Source organism: Sturnira hondurensis, unplaced genomic scaffold (genome assembly GCF_014824575.4).
Source record: "Sturnira hondurensis isolate 20B ecotype Veracruz unplaced genomic scaffold, ASM1482457v3 Scaffold0004257, whole genome shotgun sequence".
NCBI classification, from domain to species: Eukaryota; Metazoa; Chordata; class Mammalia; order Chiroptera; family Phyllostomidae; genus Sturnira; species Sturnira hondurensis.
The window spans coordinates 1,912,109-1,928,202 of NW_028076888.1; the positions used below are offsets into that span (position 1 = coordinate 1,912,109).

Below are 16,094 nucleotides of genomic sequence, written 5' to 3' on the forward strand. Positions count from 1 at the left end.
TCATGCCAGGAATAACCACCCCGCTTCCTCACTGATCCTTCTGAGGTCACCCTCTGCAGGCCCTTCTCCAAGCTGTAGCCCTAGCCACTTGTCAGTCAACACATTTTTATAAAGTTTTTACTATATGTCAGATTTCTAGGGACTATGGGTTCTTTTTTTTTTTTTTTTTTGGAGTATGGGTTCTTATAGGCTGAATTATGCCCCCCCCCCGGGAAAATTGAAATGTTGAAGTTCTGACCCCAGTACCTCAGTATGTGATCACATTCACGTAGGGGCTTTGCTGGGGCGATTACAGCGAAAATGGGTCATTGGGGTGGGCTCTAAACCAGTACGACTGCTGTCCTAATAGGAGGAGGAAATCTGGACACGGACTCATACAGAGGACAGGCGATGTGAACACACCCACCCGCCNTATGCCCCCCGGGAAAATTGAAATGTTGAAGTTCTGACCCCAGTACCTCAGTATGTGATCACATTCACGTAGGGGCTTTGCTGGGGCGATTACAGCGAAAATGGGTCATTGGGGTGGGCTCTAAACCAGTACGACTGCTGTCCTAATAGGAGGAGGAAATCTGGACACGGACTCATACAGAGGACAGGCGATGTGAACACACCCACCCGCCACAGAGGCAGGCAGGCCTGGAGATCTTTCCACTGCCCTCAGGAGGACTAGCCCCCCCAACACCTTGACCTCCAGCCTCTAACCTCCAGGACTGCATGCATTTCTGAAGCCAGCCTGTGGTCCTCTCTAAGGAAGTAATACAGGGATATGACAACAAAAGCCTTGGCCAGTATCCTCAGGGAGCTTATGTCCAGGTGAGGGAGACAGACAATACATTTTAAAATGTCAAGGTCAAGAACAGGGTGGTGTGAGAGAGCAAACCTGGGGCAAATCCTGGAGTGGTGGTGGAGAAGACCCCTCTGTGCAGCCACATTGGGCCTGAGACCTGAGTGGGGGAAGCAGGCGCCCCTGTGAGGTACTGGGGCCGGTGTGGAGAGTGGCAGGTGCCAGGAACTGCAAGGCAGGGGCCCTACAGGGGCCCAGGGCAAGAAGAGGGTGGCAGTTGGAATGAAAAGCAAGAGACCAGGGGCCAGTCACAGAAGGCCTTGAAGGCATGGCATTTGGGTTTTATTCTGAGCACAGTGAAGACCCTAATCACGGGGGTGGTAGCGCCGGATTTACGTTTGACACTGGCCCCTGTGTGGCATCCCAGGGGGCAGGCAGGGGAACTCCGAAGGAAGCAGCTGCCGGAGCCAGGCAGGAGGTGCAAACAAATCTGACCGTGGCTTTTCTCCACTGACCGCCCACCTGGAAAGCCCACCTGCCCAGGAAGCCCCCCACCCCTGCCCCTACCATCCAGGGCCTCGGCCAGTGTGGGAGTCTGCCCACCTGGGCCACTACTGGCAGCTGGTGACTGTGTCCCTTTCTTAGTAAGTCCTCCTCTCAAGACCTGTGGGGCCTTGCCTAGGAGGTGTTCAATCAACGTGGGGGAAAGACCAGACCGTGAAGAAAAGAGTGGACTAATCAGAAGGTTCTACCCTCGAGGGGCCTTTAAGTAGACAGTCACGTGCTTCACCTGAGGTCCCAAGAGGAGAAGCTTAAGGTGATGTACTACTTAGAGGTCAAAGGGGCACAGGTGAGGGGAACTCACTAGACCAAAATGGATTCATGAGCATCCTTCTGAAACTCAGTTCTGACCACCTCACTGCCAGGTCCCACCTGCTGACTGGCCTTGTGTCCCCAGCAGCAAAGTTTACCTAAACTAGGTTTGTGGACCCTATTAAGGCCTGAATTGTGTACCTGCCACTAAATCTGTATGTCAGAGCCCTAAACCCCAATATGACTTATTTGGAGATAGGGCCTTCAAGGAGATATAAAGGTTAAATGAGGTAATAATTGTGGGCCCCTAATCCAGTATCACTGGTATCCTTATAAAAAGAGAAAGAGAGTGCATGCACATGCCCTGGCCAGGTAGCTCAGTTGTTTGGAGCATCATCCTGATGCGCTAAGGTTGTGGGTTCGATCCCTGGTCAGGGCACAAACAAGAATCAACCAATAAATGTATGAATAAGTGGAACAACAAACTGATGTTTCTCTCTCTCTCTCTCTCTCAAATCAATAAATAAGATTTTAAAAATGTATTGATTATGCCATTACAGTTGTCCCATTCCTCCCCTTCACTTCCCTCTACCCTGCACACTTCCTCCCCCACCCTTCCCCTCCTTTCGTTCATGTCCATGTGCCACAAGTTCTTTAGATTCTGTATTTCCCATAGTATTCCTGCCTTCCCCCCTGTTTTTCTACCTACTGTCTATGCTACTTATTCTCTGTACCTTCTCCCTCCTTCTCCTCCTCCCACTCCCCTGTTGCTAACCCCTCCATGTGATCTCCATTTCTATGGTTCTGCTCCTGATCTAGCTGTCCTCTTAGTTTGCTTTCGTTTTAGCTGTGGTTGTTAATAACTGTGAGTTTGCTGTGGTTGTTAATAACTGTGAGTTTGCTGTCCTTTCACTGTTCACATTTTTTTATAAATATATATTTTTAAGATTTTATTTATTTGTCTTTAGAGAGGAAGGAAAGGAGAGAAGGAGAGAAATATCAATGTATGGTTGCTTCTTGTGAGTCCCCTGCTGGGAACTGGCCTGCAACCCAGGCATGTGCCCTGACTGGGAATCGAACCTCGATCGTGTGGTTCGCAGGCCCGTGCTCAATCCACTGAGCTACACCAGCCAGGCCTGTTCATATATTTTTTAAAGATTTTATTTATTTATCTTTAGAGGGGAAGAGAAGGAGAGAAATGTCAATGTATGGTTGCCTCTCGTGAGTTCCCTGCTGGGAACTGGCCTGCAACCCAGGCATGTGCCTTGACTGGGAATCAAACCGCGATTGTATGGTTCGCAGGCCCACACTCAATCCACTGAGCTACACCAGCCAGGGCTTCACTGTTCATATTTTTTATCTTCTTTTTCTTAGGTAAGTCCCTTTAACATTTCATATAATAAGGGCTTGGTGATGTTGAACTCCTTGAATTTGACCTTATCTGAGAAGCACTTTATCTGTCCTTCCATTCTAAATGAAAGCTTTGCTGGATAGAGCAATCTTTGATGTAGGTCTTTGGATTTCATGACTTGGAATACTTCTTTCCAGCCCCTTCTTGCCTGAAAGATCTCTTTTTAGAAATCAGCTGACAGTCAGATGGGAACTCTTTTGTAGGTGACTGTCCCCTTATGTCTTGCTGCTTCTAGAATTTTCTCCTTAATTTTAGTCTTGGCTAGTGTAATTATGATGTGCCTTGGTATGTTCCTTCTTGGGTCCAAATTATTTGAGACTCTCTGAGCTTCCTGGACTTCCTGGAAGTCTATTTCCTTTGCCAGAGTGGGGAAGTTCTCCTTTATTATTTGTTCAAATAAGTGTTCCACTTGTTGCTGTTCCTCTTCCCCTTCTGGTACCCCTATAATTTGGATGTTGGAATGTTTAAAGATGTCCTGCAGGTTCCTGAGCCTCTCCTCATTTTTTTTGAATTCTTGTTTCTTCATTCTTTTCTGTTTGGTCATTTTTTTTCTTCCTTCTGGTCCACTCCATTGATTTGAGTCCTAGTTTCCTTCCCATCTCTATTGGTTTCCTGTGTATTTCCCTTCATTTCATTTAATGTAGCCTTCATTTGTTCCTCTAATTTGTGACTAAAATCAACCAGTTCAGTGAGCATCCTGATCACCACTATTTTGAACTGTGCATCTGATAGGTTGGCTATCTCTTGGTCACTTAGAAGTATTGACTCCAGGGCTTTGAGCTGTTCTTGAGTCATAATGTTTGGTCTGTTCGCACCTGTTATATATGATGTGCGGAGCCTTAGGTGTTCACCAGGGCCGGGCGACCCAGTTGCTGGGTTGTGACGCTGTATGTAGGGGCGGGGTCAGAGAGGGGCAATGGTGTCTGTTCTGCTCTCTCTCAGATTTTGGTCCCTTCTGCCACTTCCTGCAAGCAAATTGGGCCCTTCTGGTGCTGGTTCCCAGGTGTGTGGGCTTGTGCACCCTCCAGGACCCTGTGGGTCTCTCCAACGAACTCTCTGTGAGCCTGAGAGCCTCTCCTGGCACTTCGACCCAAAACTTTTTCCAGTCGGTGCTTTTAGGCTTTAACTCCTGTCGCTGAGGGCCCTAATTTACGTGGTCTGCCCCACTGCTCACTCCTTTGCTCGCTTTAATTGAGTGTGAATGTGTGACCGCGGTCCGAAGCCACCTTGCACCCCCACTGGGTCTGCCGCTTGCATGCCTGAGTCAGTCTGGCTGCTTTTTCCTGCGGGGACCCCGCTCCACCAGCCGCTAACTCTGCCCCTCTTACCAGTCTGGATGAATGGTTCATTGTTGTTGGACTTCCGTACAGTTCAATTTTCTGCATTTTAGTTACTAAAACTTTGTTGTCAGGGGGGAGGATGGGGGGTGGGACGGGATGGGAGTAATAGACAGAAAACTGTACTTAAAAAATAATTAAATAAAAAAAATTGGAAATGAAAAAAAATTAAAATTAAAATTAAAAAAAATAAAAATAAAAAAAATAAAAAAACTTTGTTGTCTTTAAACTTGGTTGTGTGAGGAGGCAAAGTGTTTCCACATACGTCTCCATCTTGGCTGGAAGTAAGTAAGATTTTTAAAAAAATATTCTATTTATCTTTAGAGGGGAAGGGAAGGAGAGAAGAAGAGAAACATCATTGTACGGTTGCTTCTCGTGCATTCCCTGCTGGGAACTGGCCCCTGCTGGGAACCGGCCGGCAACCCAGGTATGTTCCCTGACTGTGAATTGAACTGCAATCGTCTGGTTTGCAGGCCCACGCTCAATCCACTGAGCTATACCAGCCAGGGCTTAGTTTTGTTTTTTTTTTAAAAAAAAGACTGTGTGCACAGAGGAAAGGCCATGTGAGGAAACAGTGAGAGGGCCGCCTCTTACAAGCCAGAAGGGAAGGCCTCACCAGAAACCAACTCCGCTGGCAACTTGATCTTGAATTCTAGCTGCCAGACTGTGAGAAAGTGAATTTCTGTTGTTTAAGCCACGCAGTCCGCTGCAATCTGTTACGGCAGTCCTAGCAGACTGGCACAGAGCTTAGCTTCCCGAACACAGACTGCCCAGTGCTCTCGTAACAGGTGTAGGCGCAGAAACCCATCTGATTCCCTGGGACAGAATCTCTGGGGGATGGAGCCCAAGAACCCATGTGCTGAACAGTCCCCTGATGTTCCCTGTAGTCTCCTCTCCAGGAGCTCCCGCGGGCAGTCAAGACTGATTCCCGAGACTAACCCTCTGGCCACCGGCTCTGACCACCAGCCTCCCTCCCTGTGCATGGAAAGACTTCACATTTTGGCTTCCAGGGTAACAGGCAAGCTCATTCCCCCAAGTTGTTTCATTTCTTCACTCTCCCTGAGTCCGCCGCAAGGCAAGCCAGCACAGGGCTGCGTGTGAGGTCTGGAAACCCAGAGGTGAGTCAGTCCTGAGCCCTGCCACAGAGGCACTGCTGGCCCACAGAGAGACCACAGCTGCGAAGTACCCTGACTTCGGGCAGATCCGGAGAGGGCCGAGGAAGGGGAGTGACCTGGGAGTGTGGGCCAGTTGCAAGCACAGAGTCCGGTAGGTGTGGTTGTTCATTTGTTGTATCCCTGCCTAGCTGCAGCAGCGGCAAGTTGATGGGAGTGCTCTGTCTTACACATCCTCAGCCTCTCCACCCTACTGGACATAATAGGGCCCCATGATTGCTGGGACTGTGGTCCTGTGGCTGTTTCCAGCTTTACTAGGAACAGCCCTCCTAGGGGCTGGGGCAAAGTTGTTGTATTTTTAATTTTTTTAAATTATTTATTTATAGACAGAGGGGAAGGGAGGGAGAAAGAGAGGGAGAGAAACATCACTGTGGTTGCCTCTTGTGCGCCCCCTACTGGGGACTGCAACCCAGGCATGTGTCCTGACTGGGAATCAAACCTACAACCCTTTGGTTCACAGACCAGTGCTCAATCCACTGAGCCACAGCAGCCAGGGTAGCTATAGAAATGTTTGAAAAACAAAAGACCCAACCTGGCTGAACAGATACATACTTCAGAGTTCTGAGTCCAGTGTTCCTACTGACCAGCTGAGTGGTGTGGCCTCAGACAATCACGCTGTCTCTGAGCTTCCTCAGCTGTGAAAGAAAAGATGGATAATAATGTCTCCTACACAGGCTTCTTTATAGAGTTAAATGAGGCAAGCCTCTGTTCAGCCCCCACTGTCTGGCACTTAGTTGGCCTTTAGTAAAGGTTAACTCATAGGCTATTCCTTACATAACAGTGATTTGCCCTACCTGAAGGCATTGTAAGAGGACACTGGTAAAAAATTAAGTGTAATAGGCAACCTCTCCATAATGACCCACAAGCACCCTGTCCAGTTAAACAGGCATTTACTGAGCACACGCCTTCAGGTGAGAGGCCCAGCGCCCAGTGCAGGAACCGTGTGGAAGGGTTTATGGCCTCAGTGCTGAAGTGTCAGCCCCAGTAGGGCAGGGACTTCTTGTTGTTTTTTTTTAAATATTTTATTTATTTATCTTTAGATGGGGACGGAAGGAGAGAAATATCAGTGTATGGTTGCCTCTCGTGAGTCCCCTGCTGGGAACTGGCCTGCAACCCAGGCATGTGCCCTGACTGGGAATCAAACCTCGATCCTTTGGTTCACAGGCCCTCGCTCAATCCACTGAGCTACACCAGCCAGGGCAGGGCAGGAACTTCTTGTTTGCCCATGTATTCCCAGTAGCTAGACCAAGCTGAGCACAGAGTAGGTGCTCAGTAATTATTTGTTGAATGAATGGGATGAATCATTCAATCAACAAATGACTGGCAAGTACAATGCAGTGGGCCTCTGACTCATATTTGAAGATCTCGAGCAAATCCCTTGACCTCTCCGGGCCACCTTCTCCCCCATCCGTGAAGGTGGAGGGGTGCAGCTCATCCCAAGGTCCTGCCCAGCAGGATCCGTAGAGTAGTAATAGCACTTACTGAGCATCGCTGTGGACCGCGCACTGGTGTAGAGAACCCGAGGAGGTAATAGTACTTCGCCTCCACTTCATCGAAGAGGGAACCGGCGCAGAGAGGCAGTGGACCCTCTCCTCCTGGAGAAGGGGGATTTAATTCAGTTTTGGAGAAAAAACGGGCTCCGACTAAGCGACCCGAGGAGAAGAGGACCCCTTTTAGGAAGGGAAAGCCCTGTCCTAGGTGCGCGGAGATAGCGATTCATGCCGGAGAGACCACCCCCACCCCAAACTCTGCAACCCAACTCCGCCCCCTGGCGTTGTCATGACAACACCACCGCGCAAGCACCTCCTGTTCCGGCGTCTGGCCGGGCGGCAAGCGCCGAAGCCGGCCCGTTGGCCGGGCGGAAGCGGGCCCGCAGGCTGGGTGGCGGGAGCGAGGAAAGAACTTTTAAAGGGGCCTTCACCACACTGGCCTGTTCGCCCTCTGGGACTGCTGATGGTGAGGGCTGGTTGGACCCGGGAGTCAGTAGCAAGGAGGCCGAGGAGAAGCAAGGCCGTGTGACTCCTCCCAGAGGTGACGAGGGAGAGAGGAGCTGTGTAAATACCCTCAGGGCAATAAATAGGATGGCTGCCGCCCACCAGGGAGCAATACGGGGTAGAAGAGACTATGGAATTGTACCTTCTGGGTAATAAGAGGTAGACGGAGATGAGTAAACCACCTCCCCCCACCCCCCACCCCAGGACAGTGAAACGGAGCATGGACTCCCCAAATGGTAATTGGGATAATAAGGAGGCTGGTGCTCCAGATTGCTCCACCACCCAAGGAGGGAGCGAGCCAGGCGACAGGTGAAGAGGGCTCACAGGTCCAGCTTGGGACAGTCACCCTGTCCCTTCCCTTGCTTCCAGCGTTCTGCCATCTCCCTACTCCGTCCGGTGCCCAGCCATGGCCAGACCACCGGCCCCGGGCTCGGTGATCGTCCCAGACTGGCATGAAAGCACCGAGGGCAAGGAGTACCTGGCCTGCATCCTGCGCAAGAGCCGCCGGCGGGTGTTCGGTAAGCCCCCTCAACTCCCCACACCCCACTCCCCAAACCTGGCACCTGCTATTCCTTAGGGAGAACAGTGTCACCTGTCGCTCCCTTGGGGGGGGCAAAGAAGCAGGGCAGTGAAGGCCTGCCACACTGCACTCTCCAGCCTTGGGGACCCCTGGACTATCTGTGAGGCCCTCTCCCCCAAATCTCCTAAGAGCTAATTCCATCCTCAGAGCCAGGAACACGGAAACAGGCGAAACCCTGCCAGGAACTACTGTCACCAGAGAGGCTGTTGACTGAGCCCTCACCCTGTGCCAGGCCCTCTGCTGGGCACTTTGCACAACAGACTCCCATGTCACCTTCTCACAGCACCTCTGACAGACTCATTAAGGCTAGTGAGCAGACACAAGCCTCTTTCATATCCTGCTCTCTCCAGGCTTAGCCACTCATGTTCCCCAGGATGAAGCCGACGCCTCCAGGCCAGGCTGGGCGGGGCTGGTGAAGGGGCCCGCATTAGCCCTGAGAGTCCAGCTCTGCCCAGGGGCGACAATGCCCCAGAAGGCCTAAAACCGGAGAATGAGAGGGCAACCCACAATTTAGTACTTTGAGGTCCTATGTCTACGGATGGATCACAATTCAGACTTTTCTTTTGCAAGTTTTAGAAGGAAAACATTCATAAAGCTCTTGCTGTATTAACTCTAAGGAGTATATAGTAATTGAGAATACTTTTGCTGATATGTCTCTACTAAAGAAAGAATTATGCAACACCTTGCTTTTATCTGTGAGAAATCTAGAGCATTAATGACAAAGAAATCCAGAACATGCGACCATAATACCAATAAGAACCACCTCATGCATCACACTTAAAAAAATAATTTGGTGTCGTCTGGAGTGGGCCTCGGCCCAGCTGGCAGAGCACAGGTGTTCCCTGCACAGCGGCGCGTCCAGGGGTGCTGCTGGTGCCCCGGCCTTGGTAACGAGCAGAGAGGACCAGATGGCTGGCACTGAAAAAGCCCTTAGAGCTGAGGTTGTGCCCCCAGGGTCTGATTGGGCAAGACCAGGTGGGATAACCTGACCCCACCGGGTTCCTTCCTTGCCCCAGGGCTACTCGAGCGACCCGTGCTGCCCCCAGCCGTGGCCATCGACACAGCCAGCTATAAGATCTTCGTGTCTGGGAAGAGTGGTGTGGGCAAGACGGCACTGGTGGCCAAGCTAGCTGGCCTAGAGGTGCCCGTGGTACACCATGAGACCATCGGTGAGTCCCTCCTTGAAGGCCTTCCCCCGGGGTGGAGAGGAGACTGTCCCTGGACCACAGGCCCGGGGTTTGAACCAGCCCCACCATTGACCCTGCAGGCTTGGAAAGTCGAGTCCCCTATCTGAGCCGACTTTGGCTCCTCCGTCCAACAGGGATAACAATACCAATCCCATGGGGTTGTTGGAAGGCTGGTGCTAGAGATGGTGGTGGTAACATGCCTAGCATGGGACTGGTGCAAAGTAGGTGCTCACTAGTAGGAAACACTAATATTTTCTTGTTTCCTTCCCCTGGGTGCTGATTGGGCGTCACGTTGCAACATCCTCCTGTATCCCAGGACCTTTGGGTCCCCTTGTACATGAGTGTAGCTTCGCTGTTGTGGCTGGGGCTAGGACCGTATCTCCCTGGTAGGCCAGTGGCTCCTCCGGGGCAGGTCGAATTCCCTCATCAGACTGAGAATGCTCCCAGGTCAGGGACTCTGCCTTCCCTGTCAGACTCTGACCCCCCAGGGCAGGGACACAGTCTTCCTGTTCCTTCCCGGCCCCCAACCTCTCTCCACCTCTGCCTCTCCTATGCTAAGTGGCTGACCCCGGCCTCCCCAGGCATCCAGACCACTGTGGTGTTCTGGCCGGCCAAGCTGCAGGTCAGCGACCGGGTCATCATGTTCCGCTTTGAGTTCTGGGACTGCGGGGAGTCTGCACTGAAGAAGTTCGATCACATGCTGCCGGTGAGCAGGAGGGGGGCCTGGGTGGGTTGCGGAGGGGCTGCTTGTCTGGAGTGGGCCTCTGAGTCCTGGTGTCTGAGCCCAGCTTGCCAGGTTTGCAGGAGCCAGAATCGGGCACAAATGGGCTGAGGGTACTGCCCCAGCTGGGCAAGTTCTGAGCTTGTAGTGGGGACTGGATCCCAACCTGAGCTCTGCCCTGGGACCAGCCACTCACTCCTCTGGGCCTCAGTTTCTCAGTCTGTGAAAGTTGGGCCCTGCAGCTGATGGGAGGGTTCTGGTCCCGTGATTACTGCCTTGGATCGGCCTCTCCATCCCCAGGCTTGTAAGGAGAAAGCGGATGCTTTCCTGTTCCTGTTCTCTTTCACCGACCGTGCCTCCTTCGAAGACCTCCCTGGACAGTTGACCCGAGTCGCAGGCGAGGCCCCTGGTGTTGTCAGGATGGTCATTGGCTCCAAGTATCCTTTGGGTGGCCCCTAGGATGGTCAGGGGCCACACTTGGCAAGACATGGACCCTGCTCCTTCCCCGCCATCGGGTCCAGCCCCACGGGCTTTATTTTCAAGGCTGCAGCAGGGCCTCCTCCAGACCCTGCGTCTGGGGCTCCAGGGCGGAGGGAGAAGGCTGGGTTTGATGAGGTGGTTAGCAGAGACACCTGACCTTGACCCTTCTCCAGATTTGACCAGTACATGCACACAGACGTGCCCGAGCGCGACATCACGGCCTTCAGGCAGTCCTGGGAGCTGCCCCTTCTACGGGTGAAGAGTGTGCCAGGGCGGCGGCTGGCCGATGGGCGCACGCTGGATGGGCGGGCCGGGCTGGCCGACATTGCCCACGTGCTCAATAGCCTGGCGGAGCAGCTGTGGCACCAGGACCAGGTGGCAGCTGGCCTGCTCCCTAGCCCCCCAGAAGACGCCCCCAGCTGACGTGAGTGGGCACGTGTGATCCCTCCTCCTGAGGATTGGCCAGGGAGGCTGGTGGCCTGTGAAGACCCTGCCCCAGTAGCACTTTCTTTGCAGAATCCATGGCAGTGCGGTGGGTACGCAGGCTTTCCAGGGCGCTGGCCGGAGGCCCTCTGCCTTCTCCCAGGGCTCTGGGGTTCTAGGCTCTGTAAACTGAGGAATCGAATGGGCAGGGCCCCCGGACTGGAGCATCTCCACCAACCCGCTGTCCCTCCCCTTCTGCAGCACATGGGGAGGGTGACAGGGGAGAGGGAGAGGCTCAGCTGGGCCCTGGACCTGAAGTGACTTCAACCGAGAGCCCTTATTACAGGTGGGGAAAAAATAGGTTTACAGTTGTTTGTGTGGAAAACGATACAATAACTAGTAAATAATAATATGAGAATAAACTGTTTCATATATTCACAACTGTCAGCCTTTTGTCCCACTGTAGCTGAGGTAATATCAGTGGCTGAACTCTCTGGAAGTTTTATTCTCATTTACGTCTCACCTCAGGTGGAGGGGACGGTGGCCGTGGTGGTCTCTGCTGCATGCACTAATTCAGAGACCTGGGCTCTGAGATCTTCAGCATGGAGCTTCCCAGTTTGCCCTGGGGCGCCGCCATCCAGTGAGCAGACCAAAGCATGCAAGTGAGAGGTTACCCAGGAGGTTTCTGTGGCTCTGGCCTGGGGCAGTGTGCCTCATTTCTGCCCACATTCTTTTGGCCAACGCCTCATCACACGGTCACATGGAGCTGCTAGGGAGACTGGGAAATGTAGTCCACTTGTGTGTCCAGGAGGCGAGCCCCTTGCTCTGCAGTGCCTTCTTGATCATGAGGCTGTCAGGCCAGGCTTAGGACAGGGGCTCTGGGGGAATCGGAGAGCATCACGGGGCCAGGAGTGAGTCAGCCTACTGGCAGCTCTGCCCTGAGGGGAGCCAGCAAGGACAGGAGCAGGAAGGTGAGTGAACTTGCTCATTTTTGTGTCTCACCTCTGCCCCACCGGCAAGAGACACTGGTAATGTGGGCTGAAGTGAGGAGTGGGGAGGAGGCTGCTGACGAAGGGGGCCTTCATACTTTCTGATACTTTCTGATGATCCCCTGTGATACCTGGCTCCATAGACTGCCCCCTGGGCAAGGCCTGACCTGAGTAACCCTGCTGGTAGGGCTCCGGGGGCCTAGGTATAGTGACCCCCAAAGCCAGCTGGCCCTTGGAGCCACCTCTTGAGAAGTCAACCCCGGCAGCCCTACACCCACATGCACACGTGGTCATGCGTGAGCGTGCACACACACCCCAGCACTGCCCTCGGAGGCTCCCCCCTCCTGACGTGCACAGGAGGCTCCTGCATGCCCCCCGCTCACGCTCTGGAACACACTGCCTGTGTGGCACTTGCCATGTCTGTCTCCCTCAGGCACTGCTTGTCAACCCTTCCAGGACCCAAGGGACTGACCAGCATCTCCTTACCACCAACTCAGTTCATAGCTGAGGCCTGATCTTGCTCTAGAGAAGGAACATCCCGGGCAGGATCCCAAGACTCACAGCAGCACAGCCAGTAGACCCCAGACCTTCTCACCATAGTCTCCAGCACTGTTTGCAGGCAGTAGCCTTCAGCCTGGTCCCCTCTGCTCCTAGCTCCTCTGTTGACCTTGGCCCACCAGGGCAGCAGCCAACTGTGGGAATGGGATTCAGGGAGGTGGCCCCTGGGCTGGCTATGACCCTCCAGCTACTCCACATCCCACCCAGCTAGTTACCTCTGGGCTTAAAGCTCCCCCAGAAAGGAAGCTTCTGAATCGGGCACCAGCTCTGCTAAGAGCCAGAAGGTGGCGCTGGAGAAATAACCCAGGTCTCCCCAACAACAAGGCAGGCCCGTCTTATCCTGGGTGGCACTGCTCCAGCCAGAGACTCACCCGTCACCCACCTTCACTTTGCCAGCTCCTTGGGGAAGAACAGCAGGGAGGAAAATGGGCCTGGGCTTTGGAGTCTGGCCATGCACCATCCCAGTCTGGTCACCATGGCATATCCAGTATCTACTGCATAGCAGTCAGTAGTCATTGCATAAACTTACATGTTACACATCCTTCCATCCGCTCCCCCCATCCTTATGTCCATTGTCCAGGCTTTCATCTGCCCCCCACCTAGCCATTGTCCATCCGTCCACCAGTCTTCCCGTATACCTCCATGTGTGCGCTCATTTATGGAGCTCTGCCAGTTACTTTCCTGTCTAGTTACCCACACATCCATCATCTAACCAGGCCTCCACGCACAGACGAGTGTGAATCCATTCGTTTTTAGCTTCTCTGCCTGCCCACCCACCTATGTGACTGTCCGTCCAACCATCCGTCCCACCCACCCACAGTTCCTAGCCAGGCCCTGAGGGTAAAGGCCCCACAGAAACAAAAGTAAATCAGCCCACATTCCGGCACTTCCAGAGCTCCCTGTGCAAGCAGGGCAAGGGGCAGGCTTCCCCCACCTCAGGGCCATGACACCCAGCTTCTCGGGCCCTGGGATAAACATTTGTCATCCCTCTGACAGGTGAGCTCACATCAGAGCTTGCTGTCCCAGCTCTGTAGATGGCCCAGAACCAAGTGACAGGTCCCAAGGAGCCCGCCTTCCCACCTCACGTCTGCCTTTGCAGCCTACTCACTGGCTCTGTAGCCATTCTCATCATAGTGAGGCAGCTTTGGGCCTTTCCCATAGAAGGACAGTCCCCTCCAGGGTGGCTGGGACCCTGGTGGCCTGCCCTCCAGCTCTGACAGAGCGCCCTGCAGGTCCCCAGCTCTGTCTGAGCATTTTTGTCATTTACTGTGACATCATATGCACTGCAGTTCTCCGTATGGGCAACCCTTGCTCATGGCCCAAGTGACCTGGGGAGACAGAGCTTGGGGGCACTGTTTGAGGTTCCAGGCCCAGAGTGGGGACCCTTAGGTGGTGGCTGTCACTCTGCCTAGGCTGGCAACATTGCAAACGTCAGCACTTCACTCAACCTGCTACTGACCCTCCTCTTGGGTCAGGTCTGCATCTGGCTGGCTGAGCAGCTCACCAGGTGAGGCGAGTGAAGGCAGGGGGGACGCAGTGGTGTCCTGCCATCAGTTGGGAACTAAGAGTCCCAGGGAAGGTCTACCGGCACCTCAGGGCCTGTAGCTCCTGTCTTGGTGTCACTAGCCTGCTCAGCCATTCACTAGTGAGGCTGGCCAGGGACACATGGTTGGCATTAGGGGAAGGATGGCTTGTGCCAGGCCCCAAAAACCTCACAGAACACTGACCGGCTCTGCCCTTGGCCCAAAGATGCATAGAATCCAGACTCTCCATGGAGATGCCTTTACATTCAAAGTCATCCTCTTCCAGTTTGTCAGTTTCTGCTCCTCTCCCTTCTATGTGGCATTCTTCAAGGGCAGGTGAGGGCCCCCTGCCTTCTGAAGTTGTTGCCTCCCAAGGACGTGGCCCAGCAGAAGAGCAGTAGCATCCTTGAGACTCCAGACTTGTCTCTACCAAGGTCTTGACCTTGAAAGTGGACCTTNTGGGAACTAAGAGTCCCAAGGAAGGTCTACCTGCACCTCAGGGCCTGTAGCTCCTGTCTTGGTGTCACTAGCCTGCTCAGCCATTCACTAGTGAGGCTGGCCAGGGACACATGGTTGGCATTAGGGGAAGGATGGCTTGTGCCAGGCCCCATAAACCTCACAGAACACTGACCGGCTCTGCCCTTGGCCCAAAGATGCATAGAATCCAGACTCTCCATGGAGATGCCTTCACATTCAAAGTCATCCTCTTCCAGTTTGTCAGTTTCTGCTCCTCTCCCTTCTATGTGGCATTCTTCAAGGGCAGGTGAGGGCCCCCTGCCTTCTGAAGTTGTTGCCTCCCAAGGACGTGGCCCAGCAGAAGAGCAGTAGCATCCTTGAGACTCCAGACTTGTCTCTACCAAGGTCTTGACCTTGAAAGTGGACCTTGATTTCCTTGGGCTTCAGTTTTCTCAGCCGGAACAGACCAACATCTCCTAGGGCAAATGTGAAACTCTAACACCTGCATTCATTTACTCCTTTTTCCCTGGGGGCCCAGGTCTGTCACACCCCCCTCCTAGTGCTGCGGTTTGGGGTCATTGCCATGCCTGTGGTGACCTTTCCACCGAGCACCCTGGACTGGATGCTGGGGACAGGAATAAAGCAGAGCTTTTTATTCCCCCCAGGAAGCTTCTGGTTTTTAAGGACTGGTCAGGAGTCCTGAAGGGCTAGGCTCCCAGGGGGCGGCATTACCCTGTAATTGCCCTGCATTTGATGGGAATGGAAGGGAGAATTATCAAAAGAACTTGTCCCCACAAGCATGACACCCTCTTCCTGGGCCTTCCTTGGCTGCTCATGGGTTGAGCAGTACATATGGGCACCGGTCCCACAGGTCCTTGGGAACGCAGCCCTCTGGGGCCAGTGGGGAGGGGGCAGGTCCTGTCACCAGCACTGGCTCTCAGTGCCGGGGAGGCCAGAGGGTCAGGGCCATAGAGGGCAGAGGGGTCAGCCTCCACATGGAGTCCAGCTGCAGCTTGGCTCCACAGCCGGAGGGCACATACCCCCACGTGTGTGGGATACCCTGGTTAGTAAGCGTGTAGAAAGAGGATGTGAATGCCCCTTGGGTGGCTCTTAGGGATTGGTGGGGGCAGGATCTGCCTGTGGGGCCTCCCCAGAGCAGAGGCCCAGCGCCGTGCTCTGACGTGGAGGTGGGGGCTGCCCCATACAGTCTCTAAGCCTGGGGTGAGGTGCCCTGTGTCTGCCAACCACAGTGTGACCCAGCAGCTGCCTCCTCGAGCTCACTTAGCGTCTCTTCATTACCACGGTGGGCAAACAGTTGGTCAGTGGCATGGAGGAGTTCGTCATGCCATGGGTACGGGAAGGGTAGGGGCACAGGATGGGGCCTAGTCAGGCTGAGGGGAGGGCTTCCATGGGAATGAAGCACAGACCCTGGCACTGGGGTCAGGAGATGGAGGAGAATGCAAGCTAGTTCTATCTTCTGTAAGCTCTGTGTCTTTGCTTCCCTCTGAGTGAAAGGGGGACAATAGGGACAGTAATACCCTTGTGGGAGTGGGTTTGGACCCAGGTGGATGTGAGTTAGAAGATTGTGCCTTGAAGACCCTCCAGCCCTGTAAGCTTTCCCCAGCACCTTAGCCTCGGACTACCATGTCTCCTGGACCAGTAG

At 53.7% G+C, this 16,094-nt stretch overlaps 1 protein-coding gene across 2 annotated transcripts; it reads left to right on the plus strand.

Annotated features, from left to right (window-relative positions):
• The first annotated feature begins 7,367 nt into the window (after nucleotides 1-7,367).
• CPLANE2 (ciliogenesis and planar polarity effector complex subunit 2) lies at nucleotides 7,368-11,288 on the plus strand. 2 transcript variants are annotated; one of them, XM_037045126.1, is made up of 6 exons: nucleotides 7,368-7,551; nucleotides 7,884-8,032; nucleotides 9,111-9,263; nucleotides 9,863-9,987; nucleotides 10,303-10,439; nucleotides 10,656-11,288. In XM_037045126.1, exons 2-6 carry the CDS (start codon nucleotides 7,921-7,923, stop codon nucleotides 10,903-10,905), a joined length of 777 nt encoding a protein of 258 aa, XP_036901021.1. In that variant the 5' UTR covers nucleotides 7,368-7,551; nucleotides 7,884-7,920; the 3' UTR covers nucleotides 10,906-11,288. The 2 variants fall into 2 exon arrangements, with proteins under 2 accessions (XP_036901021.1, XP_036901022.1); XM_037045127.1 differs by having other exon boundaries at nucleotides 7,368-7,476.
• The last annotated feature ends 4,806 nt before the right edge of the window (nucleotides 11,289-16,094 follow it).

What these genes read in the sequence shown, in the direction of transcription:
- CPLANE2 (XM_037045126.1), top strand. Translation starts at nt 7,921, where the DNA reads ATGGCCAGACCACCGGCCCCGGGCTCGGTGATCGTCCCAGACTGGCAT. An exon ending in GGTACACCATGAGACCATCG is followed by an intron (nt 9,264 to 9,862) that starts GTGAGTCCCTCC and finishes CGGCCTCCCCAG; the next exon opens with GCATCCAGACCACTGTGGTG. An exon ending in AGTTCGATCACATGCTGCCG is followed by an intron (nt 9,988 to 10,302) that starts GTGAGCAGGAGG and finishes CTCCATCCCCAG; the next exon opens with GCTTGTAAGGAGAAAGCGGA.